Consider the following 19,818-nt stretch of genomic DNA (forward strand, 5'->3'; position numbering starts at 1 on the left):
GCTTATTTGGTGCACATTGTTGTCTAATAATTTAGGCTTGGACAAGCATCCCTGAAACCTTCAACTCAAGCAGAGCCAAACCACATGGATAAAACACATCACCATAAACGCAGTAGCAGTACGCCTACTAGGGATCTTGCATCATTTGCTGATGAATATAGAAGACTGGCAATTGATTGCCTTAAAGTTCTACGTGTTGAGATGCAATTGGAGACAATTTTCCACTTGCAGGTTTGTGAAATTTTAATTAGTTTATTTACAATTTTTTTTTTCTATTGTGCATGGTTATTTCCCTTTATTTTTCTTTTTTATTTTTTATGCAGTTCCTTTGTCACTTCAAAGATTTTTCTTGGAATGACTGAAGTTACCATGTCAATTGAAACAGGAAATGACCAGCAGGGAATACTTGGAGGATCAAGATGCAGAAGAGCCGGATGATTTTATTATTTCACTTACTGCTCAGGTTATTTATAGTATTCTGTTTTGGACAATGTTACTGCATTATTAATTCTGAATTTACTATGGTCTAAATCTTGTGGACATTTGAGGAGTTGCCTCAATCCTTAGAATCTCAGTTATGGAGTCGTAAGCAATTGAACGTCTGTATTTATGCGGTGGAGATGAATTCACAACCTCCTGTCCATGTCTACAAGCCTCGAGCGGTGTGTTTTTCTGCAGGAACAATGGAGTTATCTCATAGGGATAGTTATTCTCATCCAGAAAATTAGCAATATATTTCCACACCTGGATACATCTTTCTTTCCAAGCTGTTTTGTAGATAGCGTATCCTGTTTGTTTGTTTCCCATAGACCAAACAGAGAGCAATCTTATCACGGACCAGGACAAAGCTACTGCTTCATCTAGATATGCTAAAATTGCAACCAATCTTAGTTAACTATTATAGTATTATAGTTTGTCAATCTATCCTAAGAGTTCTAGTTTATGACTTTATGTTAGGATCTACCTCATTTGTGTGAAGTGTGCTCTATTGTTTGTATATATTATATTGTGTAGAATGTATTGCTCTATTGGCTCCATTTTGTGCAGAACTTCAGGCAAATATTAAACTTTATGATACCATAGGTGGCTTTTATATTTACTGCTCTGCACACCTTCTTTTATCTTTTTTATACTTCAATTTTTTGAACCGTACATGTTCTGCTTAGATGAACTGATGGACCAATGTATTATGTGATTGGTGCTTCATATAGTTTTGTTCTTGTCTTTGTACGTGTGACAACAACAACAACATAGCCTTATTCCAAATAAATGGGGTCGGCTACATGGATCCTTGCTCTCCAATCAGTTTTATTCAAAGTCATACAAGATACAAGGCCTAAGCTATGCACATCTTTCCTCACCACTTCTACTAGGGTTATTTTAGGCCTTCCCCTGGTCATTTAGTTCCTTCAATCTGAATCAAATCACTATTCCGTACCAGAGCATACCAAGGCCTCCGTTGAACATGGCCAGGCCACCTCAAACGACTTTCTCGAAGCTTATCATGTATCGGAGCTACTCCCAACTCAGCTCTAATATGGTCATTCCTTACTTTATCCTTCCTAGTTTTGCTACACATCCATCTCAACATCCTCATCTCCACTGCACTTAGTTTATCTAGATGACGCTTCTTAACTGCCCAAAATTCTGCACCATAAGTCTTTGTATGTGTGACATATCCTGGAAAAAAAAAATAATGTGATCTTAGGGGATAATTTCTATCCAATTGTATTTAGTGAAAAAACCATTTAATTTTTCCAATCTAGCAAAAGTATGTCAATTCTTAACTTTCAAGAGTGATTCTTTCCCTCAAATTATTTCTGAGATGTACATGTTCTTTCTTTATCATAGATAACCCGTAGAGATGAGGAGATAGCACCGTTTGTCGCAGAAGTGAAGCGGAGTTATATTTTTGGTGGAATATGTAGCGTTGCAGCAAATGCATCAATTAAGGTTTGCATGTTTAAACATTTTCAATTAACACATGACAGCTTGTCTCGCTGCATTTCTTTGTTCATATTTTTTACTTGTAGGTGAGCCTTTATTTCCTTTTTTGCTACTAATGGGAGAAATGCAAACTATCTTACCAGGCTTTGGCAGATATGAAATCGATCAATCTTTTTGGAGTTCAGCAGATATGTCGGAATTCCATTGCATTGGAACAGGTTGGTCTTGCTTGTATGGCCTCAATTTGCCGTATTTTCTAATGTTTGTCTCCTGCCTGATTAGTACCCAAACATCTTTTTTCTTCGTAAAATTTTTATATTTTAGGAATTCAATAAACATGTGCTTTTGAGCCAGGTCTTTGATGGAGTGATTCCTCTAGGAACCAACTTCTACAATTATAAAAGTAGTTGTCATAGCTGAATAAATAAATATTAGTTATTGGATAGCTGATTTTCTTTAGCCGTTGGCTGTTGTTTTCCCCCTAAGGGGGTCCTTGTTTCTCTTTTCCTTGGTAATGAATTCATTTATTCCCCCAAAAAAAAAATATATTAGTTGTAGATCTTATTAAATAAAAATGATAAAGGTAGAAAAAGTTACTTAATGTTTACCAAAAGAAAAAGAAAGAGTGCTTAATTGCTTCATTACTTTAGACATATTTATATACAGAATACTAGAGTTGACTTGGTTCCTCATTTGAGTTTCATTTGTTTTTTTCTTTTTTGAGCTTCATTTACAACATTTTTTATGTGTTCTATTGGTGTTATTTTATTAAGCAGAACGGCATTAGAAGTTCTAACCACTTTTGACATTGCAGGCCCTTGCAGCTGTCCCTTCCATTGACAGTGAGTCTGTCAGACACAGATTGGATCGTGTCAGGACTTACTATGAGCTCTTAAACATGCCGTTTGAGGCAAGCCATCTCATTTGTACATTTTTCTTCCAGTATTTCTTCCTGTTGGTCACTTTTTGAAGCTCATGGTTTTCATATGTTTGCAGGCTTTGCTCGCCTTCATTACTGAGCATGAATACCTGTTTACAACTGCAGAGTATGTCAACATAAACTGGTCTGTTTTGGTACTTGGCATGAATTCAGAAGTTCTGTTTAACAAAATAGGTGTTGGTTGACAGGTATTCTAGTCTTCTAAAGGTCACAGTCCCAGGCAGAGAGATTCCTGCAGATGCTGAGGAACGCATATCAGAGATTTTGCCCCATTAGTCCTTTGAAGGTGGATCAATTTTTTATGTACAGGATTTAAATGATGCCGGTAATCTCTGTCAGGGAGATGGTATGAACATTGAGAGATATTACCATTCCTCTACAGGATTATAGGACCAGAAGCAGTAGGCACGTGTTCGCAAGCTGCTGTTCTTGTAGCGCCACCATCCCGTCCGTAAATTCTTTCTGTTTCTCTCTCTTATTGTGAGGGTGATCATGTTTTATTTTTCCAGCTTTTGAGAGCCCTTCCTTTTGTGTCATAATTTTCATTTACTTCCTGTGTTGTTTAACATATTCAGATACCTGAATTGTGTTGCTGCAATGTCTATATATGAAACCTGGAGGTGAGTTCCTTGGTCAGTATGTAACTTGTAACATTATGCAACGTCAGGAAGCTCCCAATTCCAATATAAATGCAAAGCTTTAAGATGTAAAAGTTAAAAAAATCAGTCCTATACATGGATTGCAGAATCAGTACGGATTGATCTGTATCGGAATCAGCCTTTGCCGATACCGATTTCTGACTGATCCCGTATAGGACCAAGGGTAAAAATGTAAAAAAAAATTGAATTTTAGAAAAAAATAGGGGCAAATCCAGACCGATACAGGCCTATCGGAATTACTAAATCCTTGGTCTTGTATGTGATTGAGAAATATTGTAATAGACTTTTGAGCTTGGATTATCAGGGTTGGGTTTGGTTCTCTACTCATAATTGAATGTTTCCCATAGAAATTTTTTGTAGAATGGAACACAGCTGCTAGTGCAATTTAGCTTAGCCCCCAAGAGGTTTCGAGTTCGTTCCTCATCTAGTCTAGGAATTCCCCATCACCGCACCCAAAAAAAAAAAAGTTTGTAGTATAATTGTTACATATTGGAACATTGACTATAGAATTGCATTGATTCTTCTATCAAAGGGATGATATTAACTCGTTCCATTTTTATCCTTTGGGTACACTATCTCATACATTATTGGGATGGTAAGAAGAGATATTTTTACATTCCAGAGGGGCAAAATTGGAGATTCCATTCTTTTTGGCATAGAAGTTTCTATAAAAATGGGAAATCTCCTACCTTTGAGTGCGGTTTGAACTATTGATTAAAAGTAACCAATTAGGATTACGATAAAACCAATAAATCGATCATTGATCCAATTTGAGAACCTCTACAAGATAGATCTCAACAGAAAATTGAAGAGTAATAGGAATCATCAACAATTAACTCTTCAGTTATCTGAAGAGATTCGACTCTATATAATCTAAGTAGACACAGTCAATTGCAGCAGGATCAGCCATTTTAACTTACCAATCAAGATGATCAAGCTGGCACAAGCATACAATAGCATGATTGTTAGAATTTAGATATTCTCCACATTCGTTTCATGCAGATGAGGATCATCAAAGACTCTTTATTAGATCTCATGTTAGGTGATCACTAGCTGGGACCTGCTAAGTTGCAAAAGAGTTTGCCAGAGAGAATACTTGTAGAAGATATAGGTTGTGTTTTTCTTTCTCTCTATTCTTTTAGGGTGGCAAGTTTATTTGCAAGGGTTTTGGTGGTTAAAAGCACGTCCTCTTAAAAACCCTTCTGACGAGCAAATTTGTGGATATAATTTTGACAAATTTACCCCTGTTCAAATTAATTATCTTATATATGAAAAGGAAATCCTCGCTATCGTTAATGCAATCCAACGGTTTCGGATTTACCTTCTCCCTAAGAAATTCTTAATTCGTACTGATAACCAAGCAGTTCGAGATTTTCTCAAAACTAAACAAAAAGAAACTAATTCTCGTAGGATTAATTGGTACAATACCATTAATCAATATTCTTATGAAATTGTCCATATTAAAGGCACTGACAATTTTCTTGCTGATTATCTTAGCAGAGATGAATCCACGTCGTCCTCCGAACAAAAGTAAAGGTAAAGCCCCTTCAACACCACATCGCAAGAGAAAAAAGGCCACACCAGCCTTACTCCCTACCCTTCGTGGCGGTATTCTCATTCGAGAACCCTAAGCAACAGCAGCAGCTCCTACCCAAAGGCCTGCTCCTTGCTATACTCGAATTCCTGCCACAACAGCGGAATTTACCCCTTCTCCCTACCAACCTTTTAGTCCCTATTTCTACCCCGAAAATAGTCAAAATCAGGACAGTCAGGATCCCTATTATTTATGGAACATGACCCCTGCCAGCTACTCCCAGGTAGTACAACAACTACCAGCGGCAATTGCTCCATCTTCTTTTGGTCAGTCAGTGACAAACATTACTGATTTCTTTCATCATGATGGTGTACCTACCAAATGGTATCATCAAATTAACACTTTGTGGAAGACACAGTTGGCCGGACAGAAAAAACCGTTTCGGACCACTCTTACCACTTTCTCAAAAACCCTTGGAGCTTTTTACCAAAAACAGCTCACACTTCAACTTGTTGTGCTCGACTCAGTTAAACAACTTAATTGGGACGATGTTACTTCCCCTGAAAAAGTACAAAGCTTTCTTCAGATTTCTGAATGCATCGAAGATCATTTAAAAGATGCTCTTTTCGAAAAAATTAAAAGAATTTGTTTATATTTGAAGGCTCAAGAAGTCCTTCCAAAAGAAATATTTCCAATGATACAACGTCATTGTAATGAAGAACAATACCAATGCTACCAAAGCTTTATGCTGGAATACCCAAAAAATATTATGAGAACACATCACCAACAGCACCGTCTAATCTTTTACCCCGGACACAAACCGTGGAGTATTGCTGCTGTTGAATGGGAACTCGTTAGTCAACTAGTTTTCTCTAGTGACAACACCTCTGTCCTCGACCAATGATGATCAGAACAATGGTCGTCCATGCTACTGCCAATTGGAGATTCTCAGGTGGACTCGAATTCACCATTACCAGTACTTTGGGATGGCGACACAGAGAACGCTTCTTCCAGCCATATCAGATTTGGCACCTCCAACCTGCTGCTTGCTACACAGTGCAGGAACCAGAACTAGTCACCGATGAAGACGAAGCTGCAGCCATCGCCAACCGCTTCATCCACGCCGACCAGTTGTACAAACAGTCTCTCATTGCTCTACACAAAGAAGCACTGACTCTCATCTTTGAAAACGGATGCTCCAGATACCGTTATCTCGTCTCCGACGGTCGACGAATCTTCGTCACCCAATTCCTCATGGATTACGAAATCCCTATGGAACTTGTTGCCGAGACCTATCTCCTTGTCCAGAACCTACAAACACTCTCTCTGTTAGACGTTCCGGCTACTCTCCTTGCTGAAGTCGAAGAATCACTTGAAGAAATGGTTGCACATGAAGCCGTTGAACAAGCCGCTGCAGAGAACCTTTCTCCAGCTCACGCCTCCGACATCAGCCTCAGTGACGACTGACCTCTTCATGACATCATCATGAACAGTAACGCCGCCCTACGTCATGGCTTACGTCACCATGGACCCATGAACAGTGATGAACAGTGGCAGCCGCCCTACATCACTGCTTACATCAGCAGTTACTATTCGGATTTTAAACAAAATTTTTGGAATCCGAAGTCGACCTTTCCCTCTATTTAAGATTATCCCAAACAAAAAAAGGGAACGGGGTGTTGGGAAAGTAAGGAGATTTTCCCAAAAACATTAAAAAGTGAGGTGTGTGATTTAACAAGTAAATTTCTCAGACTATATCAGCAAGTCAAGATTTTCGGTGATGTGTTTTCATCCCATCTCTTTTTAAAATCCCACCAAATCGATAGGTCTTTTGCATTATTCATGAGAAACGTTTTCAAACAACTCTCTTTGCTCCTCCCGTCTCTCGGGGAGGACTCAGGTTCACATACGAGAACATTCTCGTACGCCTGCAAACCATCCAGATGGAATCCACTCTGCCAAGTCCCCATCTCTCTTGGTCTCTCTTCAGTGGTGGAACATGGACCTGTTTTTTAGCTCAGCAGATAGAAGGAAGCTGGTAGGAAGTAAATTTTAACAATGAGACTGGAGAATGTAGCCGAGTCATCAGGAACTTCTGGTGGTTGTACTACATTTTCTTGCTGGGTAAGGCAATTGACATTCCTTCTTAGGGGTATTGAAAGGAGTGGAATTGGCTTTTAATCTCCATTTTCATTTGCCTTCTCTGCTGTATTATTTGTATGTCATTGCCTTCTCATTGATTTTTGGAGAATTTTAGGTAATAGATGTCTGACCAAACTAGACTAATCTTTTATTGTATTTGATTGGTGACAAATTCATCATAGGAAGGATGAAGTAAAGAGGGTGGGCCTTGGTGCAACGGTAAGATTGCTCCATTGTGACTTAGTGGTCACAGTTTCGCGTCTAGAAACAGTCTCTCTGCAAAAGCAGAGGTAAGACTGCGTACATTATGACCCTCCCCAGATCCCACAGTTCATTTATTTAATCGTTTCTAAAAAGCACATTCGGGTTTGTTTAGATTTTAGTTCATGTACACCCTTTTATATTTGTTTCATCTGGTTGACACTCTTTCTATGATCAATAACTTGAAAGACCAGCAAATTGTACACTTTGAGATTTTTTAATTCCCTACTGTTTTTCCTTGTTAAAGGTGAGTATTGAGTAGATAACTGAACTTTACCACATTACAAAGCATTCTAGTTATCATGCTTTGATTTTTGAAGCTTTGATAGTTGACATAACTTCATTCTTTCAAGCTTGATAAAACAAGGCATGTTCTTGCATCATCTCATTGAATAGTAGACCAATATTCTCTGGTTCTTTGGAGTTCGGATTCCTATTTGGGTGAATGTGGATAGCAGTTGCCCTAGATCTCATCAGTCTGTCATCTATTATATTTTTTCATTTGATTCTAACCATTAAGTCAGTAACCATCACACACCTAATGCCAATGAACAAGAAAAGGATGATGACAGTGTGGTAACTGACTGCTAGCCTGCTGTAACATCAGTATAGGGAGAGAGAAAGAGACCGGGGGAGGAAACCAGGCAAGTTAGCAGATAAATATTTCCAATGGTGTTTTCTCAGTACTCTTCACATGTCGATCTGAATTTAGATCTAAATGATGGGAATACTTGATCTTGTTGTATAAAGATTTAAAATGAGTTTGAAAAGTCCAAGAAATGAACAAAACATGAATTTAATAGAAATAGTAAAGAGTAAAAGAAAAAAAATTATTTGATACACTATATGGTTGAGATAAACCACCACATTTCTACGTCTGTAAGGGAGTTACAATTCTATCCAACAACCTGCTTGCCGAATCACCCATTCACATGCTGAAAAGCATTGGATATTATGGACAAGGACAAAAACCTAAAGAAATATTTTTCCGTTAAAGTATTATTTATTGGTGAAGTCGATAATATTGGGCTTCTACTCGCCGAATCACCCATTTACATGGATGAAAAGTAGCGGACGTGATGGAAAGAGGCAAAAGTTGAAAGAAACATTTTTCTGTTAAAGTACTGTTTATTGGTAAAGTCAACAATATTGGGGTTTTGTCAAAATCTTATGAGTTTTTATATTACTCACATACTAACTTTTATCTTATAGTTTTAATGTTTAGTTTTTGACATGAATGACATAGGGATTGTTTAAATGACACTTCAATTTGACAATTTTTTTTTATTGTCCCTTGTCTTGTTTCTAAAAAAGTTTAAGTTCTTTAAGTTGGATGAAAATGGATTTATAAAAATTATTTAAAAATAATTTATTATTATGTCATTGTTTTACATATTTTTTGAATTTATATATAAAATGACAGGATTAACTTGAAGAAAAATTTATTATAATTACATTATAAAGAGAAGAAAAACAAAAAAAAAAAATTAAAAATAATTTGACACCTTAAAGGGATGTCAATAAGAAAATCCCAAACATATAAGTAAGAGCTTGTATCTAAATATTTCCATATTAAATAATCGAGAGATTTACATAATGGGTGACGCTTATGATGATGCATCAACGCATGTATAAATAAAGCCAAAATCATGGAGGTTGCCAATCTAACCCTTTGTGTTTCCTCCTCTTAAATATGAAAAAGATGGGTTTTATTTTTTCCTTTTGTTTGGTACACCATATAATATTGAGTGAACCATAAACAAATACGTTCATGGAAAAGGACACTTTGAAGCACTATCACGCCAAGTGAACGAGCCCATTGCTTATAATAATAATGCCAATAAATGCTTTACTTGCAATGCTTATAGAATACCCTGCTTGATCAGGCAACCCTATCTTTTTTTAAACATATAATTAATTGACAAAAAGTTATATCAAGTTATCAACTAAAAAATACAAACAAAATGTATTCAATATTTGTTAACAATTCTAAAATTTGGAACAAAAAAATTGAAACATTTTAAACTATTTTGATTTATGATAATAAAAAATATGGGATAAAGAATGTTAATCGGTCATGCAAACACATCCGCGTGCGAAATAATCGAAGCACCTTCGAAAATAATGAAAGGACCAAGGATGTATCGATCATTTCTCGAACGGCTATGTCTGGCACAAGTACACTCTACGCTGCACAACAAGTTAACGTGCCCCAAAAAATATTGATGTGAATCTTATTTTGGCCAAAATTTTGGAAAATGCTTTAAATTCTAAAATTTTAATCCATTTTTTGAGTTTAAAGTGGATTGCCCCTCAATGAAAAAGTGGATAAGATCTTGCATATATTTTATGAGTTTAATCCATTTTCAAAGCCTAACTAAGAAACCTAAAAAGTGGATAAAAGGATGTTTCAATTGTAGCTCACTTTTAGCATTGGCCAAAAGGTGCCTTTAGGTCAACATTCCCCATTTTCACATCACCCCCACCGTCCAAAAAAACAATTAAGAACATTACCCATTCCACAGGTCACCATTAATATGAGAGAGATTCAACCCAGAAAAATAAATTAACATGAGAGAGGGTTTCTTTGACCATTAATAATGGACAAAGCATACTTTCTTCGAAGTATTCAAAGTGGATAAGATCTCCACTCCATCTATAATAAACTCTCCACCCAATTACCTTGACGTTCATCACGAGGGGAGTCCCTTAATGGACTAGCCTATAAGCATAATAACATCTAAGAAAAGGAACGCTAATTGATCGTGCGATCTCACATCTAGACACATCTAACTGCTTAACCGCCATTGAAATGACCGTCTTGTCCCATGAGATTTTGGATGGATCAGGATCGTCTCCAAGGAGCCCAGAACCCAGGGCACGCCTAGGGAGCATCTAACGATTGAGTTGTGCGTAGACATCTCAACGTATGCCTAAGAATGTGCCCTAGGCGTGCTAGGCTCCCCAAAGATGAGCTGAATTCTGGGATTTCCTCCTATCATACCGACAAAACAATCTTTTCCAAGGTAGTTAGTCATCTAAGCGTTGGAGCCACGTCTAGAAAGCAACAGGTTAGCGTTCTTAAACCCTAACATCTAATATTGAATTAGCCACAACAACTGAGTAAAATAGGATTATAAAATATCCCTCATGTACAACTCGTTGGTACATGATGAGCAGATTGTCTCCTCTCGGACTATTGATTAATCCTTATTATTATAAACGAATATAGATATTAAATAATTATATTATTATTATTTATTAGGGAGATCATGGTTGGTGTCATTTAGCCAAACACCAAATAACAATTTCTTGCAAGTGGGACACTTGAGTGGGCTCATGTGAGAAGGTACACCAGAATGATTTCACTAGTCAAGCTTCAACCTTAAGAAAAGAATGAAAAACAATGTGTTGGAAATACTAAATAGTTCTACCAAACAAAAAATACAATCAAATCCTCTTCTGGTGTTCTCTAGAAAAAAAGCTTTGTTTCCAGAATTGTTGCAAAAAATCCGCCAAGATATCAGGGAATGCCTCACTTTTTTTATTTTTTGAGAATTAAGAATTTCATTTTATATTAGTGACATTCTTAGTCTTTGGTCACATTGAAATCAAATCTAAGGTAATTTTTGTTAACTTTTTGGACTAAAATTGGAATAGTGTAATGTTCCAGTACACTATTAGTAAAAATGCGTTTAAAACTCTGTTAAACGTGTTCCCGTTTTTTATCGTTTTAAATACGTTTTGTCGTATGTTTCCCAAATATATAGGAAAAAAGGGCAAACAGCAAGCAATCCCGTTTTAAACACGTTTAAAACATATTTAGAAACACTCACGTTTTTTTGGCGTTTTTTAAGACCGTGGACTTAAGTGACAATACTTCTCTCTCCCGAACTCTGATTGGCTTGAAACTTTTCACCAATATAAAGATGACTCAAAGGGATACAAGTTTTCATGATATCACCTTCAACTCAAGGTCAATGCACGGATACCAAAATTAAAAACATGTATTTCAAATAAAAAATTCCTCAATTTATATGAGAATAATGCCCTTTTTTTAGTTTCATTTTCTTGAAATATAACCGTTTAAAACCCATACCATTTGTTTTCTATTTTTTACCATTCTCTATTTTTTTTACCGTTTTATTTGACCGTCCGTTTACAATTTTTTACCATTTAAAACCCGTACCATAAAACTCCGTTTTTTTTGTCATTCCCGTTTTTGCTAACTATGGTCCAGTATACCCTATAGCAAGGAATGTTTGCCATAATTTAGCAAGAAAATGAGATCTCGTGCTAGACTAAACTAAATGTCTGGACAAAATTTTAATTAACTAACTGGGCAAGAGATCTCTATTTGATCGCATAGTCTCTACACAAGCGTCTGACGATCAGCAGCAAGAAAAGGTTGGTCGTAGATCACTAACGCGCAACGGTGGCCAATGGGTGAACATGCTTGGGTATCTACCCAGGGTCAGAGACATCATCTCACGGTGCCCTGTGAGAAGGTGTAGGAAACACCACCAAGTAGAGATATTGTTCCCTAACTATATATATATCATAAATGGAAGAAAAAAATGTACAATACTCCCAGTTCAAAAATGAAATTGCACATCTCATTACATATCACTGTTTATGCGAGGGTGTGATATGTCATAAAATGCCCTTCTCCCTTTTGTCAAATTCCAAAAAGGATTCCCTTATTCGTCTGAAACTGCACTCACACAGTGTAGGGAACCTCTCCCTTAATAAATACATAACCACTAGGAGTAAGACTTGGCCTCTTAGCTGGAATTAATATTAACACAGTGCTGGTTTAGTCATCAATTAGAACCAGGTAAAAAATACACAGACCAAGGCAATTCTACATATGTCAATCCTCCTTTGGGCTTTGGCCCAAGGCTGGCTTGAATCCAGTCAATGGATTGACATTGACCAACATAATTTATTTTTATGAACTATTGATAATCTTATCCATCGCTTCACCAACTGGAGTTAACCTTTGATTGTTTTTTTTTGTTTTTTTTTCGGTGCGAACCTTTGATTGTTGAAGCCAAGCACAAAGTCTCCATCATCAAATATTCATTTTTGGAAGGAATGTGAGGATGACTGGAACCACCGACCTCGTGTTTTCTTTTTCTTTTTTTATTTTAAGCACTTTGTAGGGTTCTTGTTCTTTCTTGGCTTCCAACCAACAAGATAAGCTTCCAAGCAATAACCTAACTAACTCCATTTAAGAAGGAAATAGAATAATATAGATATAATTATTAAAGCAAGAATGTTTCATTCCGATTTTTAAAATTGGGCCAGCTTCTCTCATGGGATTTTATCATTTGGATTCTTTCCCCATTTCCTCTCCTCTTCCCGAACCCCCTCTTTTTTTTTCTTTTTTTTTGGGTTTAAACAAGGTGAGGTTTGCCATGTTCCTTGGTTTTATTATATTTTTATATTTGAAAATGCCAGGAAAACTCTTCCCATTACTCTGATACTTTTTCGTTATGGATTCATATGTACATTCCAACCATGGATGTGAAAAATGATCTTAGGTGCTATGGTGGACTTATTATAATATTAATATAGGGATACACTATTTTAATTACAGATATCTTCTTCATGCCTTCTTCAACTCTATAATTGAATTAATCAACAAAGGATGTTGACTTCATAAAATCATCCAGATTGTCGGCTCCATTGCATGAAGATCATGGGTATCCTTCGAACCCTTGCACCAGCGTAGAGAAGCTTTAATAGGAACAATATTTCCACCTTTCGTGAGGGATAGAGCGATCATTTCCCCTACCTTTATCGTAAACAGAGTTCTTTTTTTCTTTTATTTTAATTGTTGATTATTTAATAGTTACTACCGATGAGACATTAGCAACCCATATTCCTTAATCTTCTAAGTAGGGTGTTTTGTTTTTTTATAGGTAGTGGGGATTTAAGATGTGAACCAGGAGGGACTTGAACTCAAAACCTTCTGATAGCAATGGGCTTTTACGCACTACTAGCTACCAAGTGCGCTATGCACTTGACCACAATCTTCTAACTAGTTAACCCATAATCTTAATCACAGGTTAGAATTAATGACGACATTCAATCTATTTTTTATTGCTTGACCTATTAAATGTTTCCATTCCTCTCACTTCTCATGCCATGCCCAAAAGTAGTTATTTCACCGCCCAAAAGACGAGATTGTATTTGGTGTCATTGTCAATACATGAATGCATAAATTATCTCTTCCTATTCCTTGTCCAGCCCGGTTCCAGAGCCTCTAATAAGGGGGTGGATCCCATCTGGATAGAGCTAAGGTAGTCATTGTGGCCGTGCCGCATACATCCTTAGGCATACACCGAGGTGTATGCAACACAGCCCCACCCTAGGATGCCCCCTGGGCGTGCCCTGGGCACCAAACTCCCTGGAGAGGAGCCGGATCGAACTTCCTTTTGAGTGGCTGAACTTGCAAGGTAATTAGGAGATTACACCAGCAATAACATTGGACAGTAGGATGGCTGAGATGTTGGGACCTCAAGGAGGCAAATCTCACTTCCTGTTTTCTTTCAACCGCAAGCATGCAATGAAGTGAATTAAATAAGATAAAGAGTTCTTAGTATTACGGATAAAACATGGTTTTTACTTTGAACTGATGGGTAAAAGTTAAATTACCCGTGACGGTGGGCAATAAGATTTTTTATCAAAGACTATGCTATCTAGGCCTCCCCACCAAGGTACAAAATCCAGGTATCGGACTGGGTATCAGTCATTGCCAAAGTCTTTTTGGATCAAGATCGGATCAATACAAATCGGTCAGAATAGGTCAAAAAACCCCTAAAATCGCTTTTTTATGGATCGGATCATGTATCAGCCAAAATAGTGGATGTTTTGATCTCGGGATCGGATCGGCCGATATTATCCGAATCGGATCAATCAATAACGGTTGGTATCGGTCAAGATAATATAAAAATAAAAGTAAGACTTAAAAACTTTGAAAAAATATTCAGTTGGATCGGATCGGATCGGCCGATCCAGGGAACGATCCAGTCAAACCTTATCGTATCGGTCTAATCTTGGGATCGACCTCTACTGATACCGATCCGATTCGATCGATAACGGCCGATCCGATCCGAGGTTACGAACCAAGCTCCCCACATTCTTCTTCATTTTTATTTATTTATTTAATTATTTATGGGTGAATGTTCGGTGCACCGCAGCTCATTGGGGTGTAGGTTGTGCCTAAATACATGGGGCGGTACAAGACAGGAATTTCAGCCATTCAGGGGGTGGGGCCATCATTTCACCCACCCCCATGTGTAGGGACTCTGGGCTCCCCTATTACAAAGAACATTTTCCCTTTACTTGAAACTACATACTGGTGGGAGTGTTGATAAGAACGTAGAAACCAAGTCCAGGGAACCATCCATCCTGAAGTTTCCATGAAATTTGTGAATAGTTGTAAAAACTTAAGATAAGTACAACCCACGATCTACTGTCTTTTGTGATTGGTTAGAATTAATTATTTTGATTAAACTATGTGTGTCATTTCATTATAATGAATGGAATTATTGAGGCCAGATCAGGTTCTCGTACGAGAAACATTCCCGTACATCGTTAGATGCATAGATGGAATCCAAGAGAGCAAGTGGATTCCATCTGTGTGCCTAAAGGCGTATGAGAATGATACTCGTGCAATAACCTGATCCAGTCTCAAAATTATTATATGAGATTGCCATCTAAACATGCAATACTTGAACAAGAAACCAAATATACAACATTATACATTGACATCTCCCTAAAACATAAAGCGTTTCAATATCTAAACGAAAAAAATAGAATATACAACAACCACTACAAGAAATTAGGGATGTAAACGGATCGAATTTGGTTGGATAGTAGCATTACCATATTCGTATCCGATTATATTCGGATGGATTCGGATAATATCCTGTCAGTTTTCGGACGGATTCGGATAATTTCCGGATAGTGATTTTTTGAATACAGGTTCTCCTAAATAGATATGAATATGGATCGAATACGATTTTTCGACTATCCGTTGACATATTTACCGTTTTTATGATGAGGGTTAGGGTTGAGACTTGAGAGTTCAGTGATTTTCCTTTCTTCTACTCTTCTTAGTATTTTATTCTCTTACGTTTTTAACTTTTGATTTTTTAATAGATATGTAATTCCATGTATCACATTGCATAAAACAATATATATAAATCAATAGCAAATCTAGAAAAAGAATCACATTATCTTAACTTATAAATTTATAAAAATAAGATAACAAAATCCAATAAGGTAACTAAAAGGATAGACAAACACAGAGTTATATTTCAGATATTTTATTACCATCGGACTGCTAAACAAATCGGATAATAATCGGTCAGATAGGGGGATTATCATATTCGTATCCAATTAGTTTTGGACGGATTCGGATTCTCTTAAACGAATACATACGCGAATCGAATACGAATTTACGAATATCCATTTACATCTCTACAAGAAATCTTATATTGAGCGATGATGGTATATTTACCGTTGTTATAAATAAAATTAGACAACAAGAATTTTTTTAACCGTTGCATAAATTACTTTTGTTGCAGTGAACGCAGATTATTAGAGCAATATATATTAACAAGAACAGAAGCATTGGGACTTTAAAAAGTATACATACTTCTTTTTTCCTTTACCTCTAACTACGTTTTGAGCAACTCACGGAATAGGCCGAGAGACACGGATATCCTTCCACTATTATTAAATTGAAAATAGCAAAACTAAAATAAGGCCTATTGTTAAAATATGCACTTAGAGTATCCATAAACGCTGTGCTTTTTCTAGGTTGGTGCGAATATTGTGGTAATTTTTATAAATAAGTTGCTCACCTCACTTTGGATTTGATGAATCAAATTACTATCAACCAGTGCCATGATGATATGTGGTAATATTTGGGATGATATAAATCAAGATTTCAAGTAACCGAGTTGACTCGTAAATTTGGAATCAGGCGACCCCTCAGATTGGCCATTCAGCTCGCCATACCACCTATCAAATGCTAGGCCAACCCCACTGCCACCTCATATGTAACTTCTACGTTCAAACCATTTAGTTACCACCTCAGAAAGGAACATTATTTGCCCAACAAGTAACTAAACCACAGAGGTAACTTAACCCGACGAGTATTCAACCAACTAGGCAAATCCGAACTGAAAAATGAACCTTCTCGAATAACGAAGGATCTACCTCCATGTTGACCTAGCTACCGGGTGTCAAACACTAGTAAGATCTCCAAGAGATTCTCTACAATGATCTACCAATTTAGCTCTATTTCAGCTTTTCATCTTAACCCTATAAATATCAAAGCCTAGCCCAGGTATAAGAAGATTTTCATTTCATTCTCAGTTTAGAGAATTATTAGTTGCAAGATATCTAATTTATACATAGAAAAGTCTCCGCTGATTCAGATCGACACTCTATTGCTTACCTCTTTTCTTCTGTGCAGGTCAACTGATCAGCCTAGGAGAATACTAGGACGGATCTTGCCGCAAGAGGATTCATCTTCATCAGATAAGTTATGGTCAAAGTCCTTGCATCATAGTCAACTAGTGAATTTTGGCCAAGATAAGATTAGGAAAAAGGTTAAATACGACGTGGTATGATCGAGTTTTGGTTACATTATGTGATTTTACATTATTTTTTGAACAGTTGAATAGCCACATCAATGATCAGCCCTCTATTAATTGTTAGAGATTATGAATACCAGAAATAAGCCATAAATTAATGAGCTATTCATAGATTCACTTTTACAATGGTCCTCAATCCCCACAAGGCTACCTCAAATTAAATAGGGCTTTTAAGGTAGGAGTATGACTCCTTGCCATCTGTGTTAGTTATAGGCACCTTCACCTTGGATCCGACTTCTCTATTTTCGCTTACCCAGTACTATCATGCGCCCCCACACACAAGCGTGGTAGAAAGTACCATCTTACCCTTGTTTGGACAAGGCATTCAGATAGGGGTAAGGCGGTACATTCTACCTTGCTTGTATGTGAGGCGCACATGGCAGTAGGGACACGCGGAAGTTGAGGAGTCGAATTGCCCTAGCCTCTTTCATTCATGTATAAATAAATTTCAGGGAAAAATTAGGATTCTTGTTCGTGAGCGTGGCTCCTACGCTTATTCATGGGTAGAGCGGTGATTTCACCCCCACCGTGTCTGACTCGCCTGCGCCCCCAGTGAGAACATTTTCTGAAAAAAAATAAAACAAATGCTACAGAGAAGAAAAGATCTAAAGTGCCACCATTAATGTGCCAACTCAGGAATCTTAATTTAAGGGTGGACCACATGGGGACAACGTATCAGTTGGTGTTAACTGTTTTCGAGACCAAATAGACAATAACAGTTGTAGCACCGTAAGGAGGAGGTTAGGAGGAAGGGGTGGTGGGGCTGGCAGCAACTGCTCGTACAATTCCGTGTGAATCTTATCTGCCTCGTTCTTCTCGTGCGCGTACGATCAGAATTAATTTCTGCACGTGCGCGCGTGATCTTTGAGGAGGAATCATATAAACCTAACTGGCTTTCAGACTTCAGAGTCTCGGACAAGTATTCGCATCATGTGTGTCTCAAACTACTATCTCGTATCTGCTGGTTTATTGGAATTAGGCCCCTTTTTTGAGCCAATGGGATTTTACCATGTTGCAACTCCTTGGAATCTCCAAGAAGAAAGCTGTCGGCATCTCTGAGGCTCTCTCGGCGACTCTATGTATCTCCTAAAATAGGAGATCCTGCACTCCTCATTTCTCACCAATGCATCCTCCGAGCATTCTTCCCCCTCCTCCCTCACAAACCATGAAAAATGTCTGTAATTTAAGGAGAATCCTGAAAATCCTAATACCTAATGAAAGTACAAAATTGTGTCAGTAGCTATGTTTTTTTGGACAAAAGATTTTTTTTTAAGAGATATCGATATTTATTTGTGTTCTGTTGTCATCATCATCATCAGGGTGACAAAATTTAAGATTAATAATTAAACACTTATCAATCCAATCTACCTTTTTTTTTTTTTCTGGATAATCAACCATTCTATGTACTTATGGGTGTCAAATGATCGATTTGGTCAGGCTGAATCGATTTTGGTCTCAAAATGAGTGAGATAAAAATCAAACCGTTAAGAAATTTTGGTTTTAAGGCGGTTTCGGTTCAGTGCAGTTTTAGTTTATTCCTATTTTTTAATATTGGGTTAGTACTGGTTTATATCAATTTGTTTTTGAGGTTTGAACCATGAATAGGGAATTTATTTTTATGTGTTCATGCTGTAATCCGAACAAAGAAGAATAAATTGTAAGAGGAAGATAACTAATATTGAAATCAATGGATAAATAGAGTTTCATATAATTATTTATCATTAATTGTAAGAGGAAGATAATTAATATTGAAATCAATAAATAGTTACTCAATGAGAAGATAATAAAAATTAAAATCACAAAATGAACCCCAATATTAAATCATTCATTTACTATCCAACTAATATAGTGAATAAGGAAATCAAAGGAAGCATTGTTACAAATTAATTCCCCTATTTATAATCTCATACTGGTTGATTTGTAACAATTCCCCTTAAAACCATAGTTTTTCTCACTAATATTGAAATCAATGGATAATCAATTCACCTATTCATAAACCTTATACTCAATATTTTTTTTATCGGTTTTATTCGGTTCCATTTAGATTTGGAGATAGGTCGGTTCGATGCGGTCCAATTTTCAGTTGGTCCCATCATACCCCAATCTAAAACCAATCCGATAAGGATTGGTCCAGGTTTTTTGCAGTCGGTCTTGTTGGTTTGGGCTGGGTTTTGACACCCTTATATTTAAGGGTGTCAAATGGGATGGTTCCTTCCCGGTTCCGGTCCCAATGAGGTCAATCTCAAAACCGTCGCGTTTATTGAATGGTCCCAAAATTAGGATCCAGTCCAATTTCGGTTCCTTAACGGTTCTAAGCACTTAAAATCTCAAACAATCAAATATTACAGAATTCTTAAGTATACAAATAAATTTCTCAAGCATACAAATAATACAAATACTCGAATATATTCCTAAGCATAAAATAATCAAACATCAATTCTCAATAATACAAATACTCAACTAAACCCAAAATAATTGATAACACTTGGTGTTTCTTTATAATTACAATATCTATTATATTAGTTATAACTAGGGATGTAAGTGGATATTCGTAAATCCGTATTCGATCCGCGTTGGTATCCGTTTAGGAGAATCTGAATCCGTCCGAAGCTAATCGGATACAAATATGATAACCCCCCTATCCGATCGATTATTATC

At 36.9% G+C, this 19,818-nt stretch overlaps 1 protein-coding gene across 3 annotated transcripts in view; it reads left to right on the top strand.

The window, feature by feature from the left end:
- LOC122653814 (exocyst complex component SEC8) overlaps positions 1–3,572 on the top strand; it is an 81,315-nt gene extending 77,743 nt beyond the window's left edge. For all 3 annotated transcript variants that reach the window (XM_043847759.1, XM_043847760.1, XM_043847761.1), the window contains 7 exons: positions 36–231; positions 386–463; positions 1,852–1,953; positions 2,091–2,165; positions 2,762–2,857; positions 2,944–2,993; positions 3,076–3,572. In XM_043847759.1, coding sequence (XP_043703694.1) covers positions 36–231; positions 386–463; positions 1,852–1,953; positions 2,091–2,165; positions 2,762–2,857; positions 2,944–2,993; positions 3,076–3,163 — 685 coding nt within the window. In that variant the 3' untranslated portion in view covers positions 3,164–3,572. The remainder of the gene's footprint in view (positions 1–35; positions 232–385; positions 464–1,851; positions 1,954–2,090; positions 2,166–2,761; positions 2,858–2,943; positions 2,994–3,075) is intronic.
- The last annotated feature ends 16,246 nt before the right edge of the window (positions 3,573–19,818 follow it).

This window comes from Telopea speciosissima, chromosome 3, assembly GCF_018873765.1.
Source record: "Telopea speciosissima isolate NSW1024214 ecotype Mountain lineage chromosome 3, Tspe_v1, whole genome shotgun sequence".
NCBI classification, from domain to species: domain Eukaryota; kingdom Viridiplantae; phylum Streptophyta; class Magnoliopsida; order Proteales; family Proteaceae; genus Telopea; species Telopea speciosissima.